The following is a 1,783-nucleotide window of genomic DNA, read 5'->3' as shown; positions in this document are numbered from 1 at the left end:
ATTCCTGCCATGGCACGATTCTTGTCTCAGTCATCCAATCTCGCGACGTCCATCCCCTTCATAGTTGGATGGTACGCTATGGTTACCGGCCAAGCCCTCGTCCTCTACTCGCGCCTGCATCTCGTTTTCGCCGATGCGAGAAAGGTGCGTTGGGTCTTGTGGATGATACTCACGAACTTTTGCATCCTACACATTCCAATGACCGTCTTATTCTTTCTCCTCAACAACGGCAACGCACGCTTTGCTCAACCTGCCGCGATATTCGACCGAATCCAATTGACGGGCTTCTGCATCCAAGATTTCGTCATCTGCGGCATTTACATATACGAAGCAGTTCGTGCTTTCAGACTTATCAGTGCGTTCCGAGGTCGCGAGAGCCGCAACGCCATCATCCATCTAATTTGCATCAATATCATCGTGGTATTCGTGAATATTCTCCTCCTGGTGGCGGAATACAAACTACACTACATTCAAGTGAGCTTCAAGACGGTGGTGTACAGCGTCAAGCTGAAGTTGGAGTTTTCTGTGCTCAACCGTCTCTGCTCGGTGGCCGTCCCCTGCACCTGCCAGAGTGGATCCGGGGAGCAGCGCCGATCATGTGATATGAATCTCTTTGATCGAAGCCTTCCACGGTCATCTGCGGAACCAGAGAGGACAATGCAATCTGCGTCGACTTATGAAAAGATACAGCGCCGTTTCAAATTGCCAAACTTGGTCCATAGATACCACGGGGCGAAGAGCTATTTGTCCGGGAAGAAGATCATTCCCTCCAAAGACAGTTCGTACTCAGAAACATTCCCCGAGAGCCATTCAAGCACCCGTACGACTGGATCATCGGAATCTCTGCCGGCACTGGAACTGAGTCTATCTGAATTCTCGCCCAAATTCGATGTCTAAACATCCTGCCAAGAATGCAGGCTGGGTCTCGTTGAACTTGTTAAGGAGCAGCGTGGTGCGGGCTTGTGGTGGACATGGATGATCAGGCATAACCGTGCTAGCTAGCTAGCGACAGCTCGGCCGTGACGCTTGATTTGAAGTCTTTCCAGACGATGTAACTGGTGAATATTTTGGAGGCAATGCGACTCTGCGCTTGCTAGGTGAAATGTGGTCGATATCAAATATGTCGGAGCGATAGGTCAGTAGAGACATGGAGAACGGGGTGAAATAAAAAAGTAATATACAAGACTGTGAAAAAGTGGAGACAGGAAATTTGAAACAATAATTGTTCTCTTCACACCCGGTTTTGGCGTCAAATGATATTTGGAATTATCCTTCCGGTTCAGCCGACCGGATGTAGCCTGGTCGAGCTGCCCGGCTATGGCCCTGTAATCCTATTCTGTCTACTAGTGCATGGGCACTAGATCAAATGAAGAGCATTCTTATATGGTAGGTGAGAGCAAATGCGAAATACAAAAGGGTACTGATTGTTACAGCTTTTATTATGTGAGACGGCGAACTTATTGCATGTCCTTTCGTCAACCTGAACTTTCATATCACGCAATCCATAGACCAATTCTATCGTACGTTGCTATACCACATCTACATGGAACTTCAAAATCTGGCCAAGGGAGCAATAACGCGGTTGTGTGGAGAAACCTGTGCTTATTTGGGATGTACCCCAGACAGTCCCTTTTCCGAAAAGAAGCCATAGTGCAAGAGAAATCCATGGGAGATCAATCGTTTCTTAGAGCAAATAGAAAGAATCAAACAAAAGAAACATTTTGGGAATAATCATAGTTGCAGGATGGTCGACTGAGAATTCGCGAGGTATCCTGACGAAGAA

General features: G+C 47.4%; 1 protein-coding gene across 1 annotated transcript; it reads left to right on the top strand.

Annotated features, from left to right (window-relative positions):
* Positions 1 to 30: 30 nt before the first annotated feature.
* PENARI_c301G01208 (uncharacterized protein) lies at positions 31 to 897 on the top strand (the record flags this gene model as incomplete). The annotated part of the gene is made up of 1 exon (XM_022638274.1): positions 31 to 897. A coding segment is annotated over one exon (867 nt), but the record flags the coding sequence as incomplete, so codon positions are not given.
* Positions 898 to 1,783: the final 886 nt, after the last annotated feature.

The sequence above is a fragment of the Penicillium arizonense genome (assembly GCF_001773325.1).
Source record: "Penicillium arizonense strain CBS 141311 chromosome Unknown PENARI_contig301, whole genome shotgun sequence".
Lineage (NCBI taxonomy): Eukaryota > Fungi > Ascomycota > Eurotiomycetes > Eurotiales > Aspergillaceae > Penicillium > Penicillium arizonense.
This window is presented reverse-complemented; position numbering and strand designations above follow the sequence as displayed.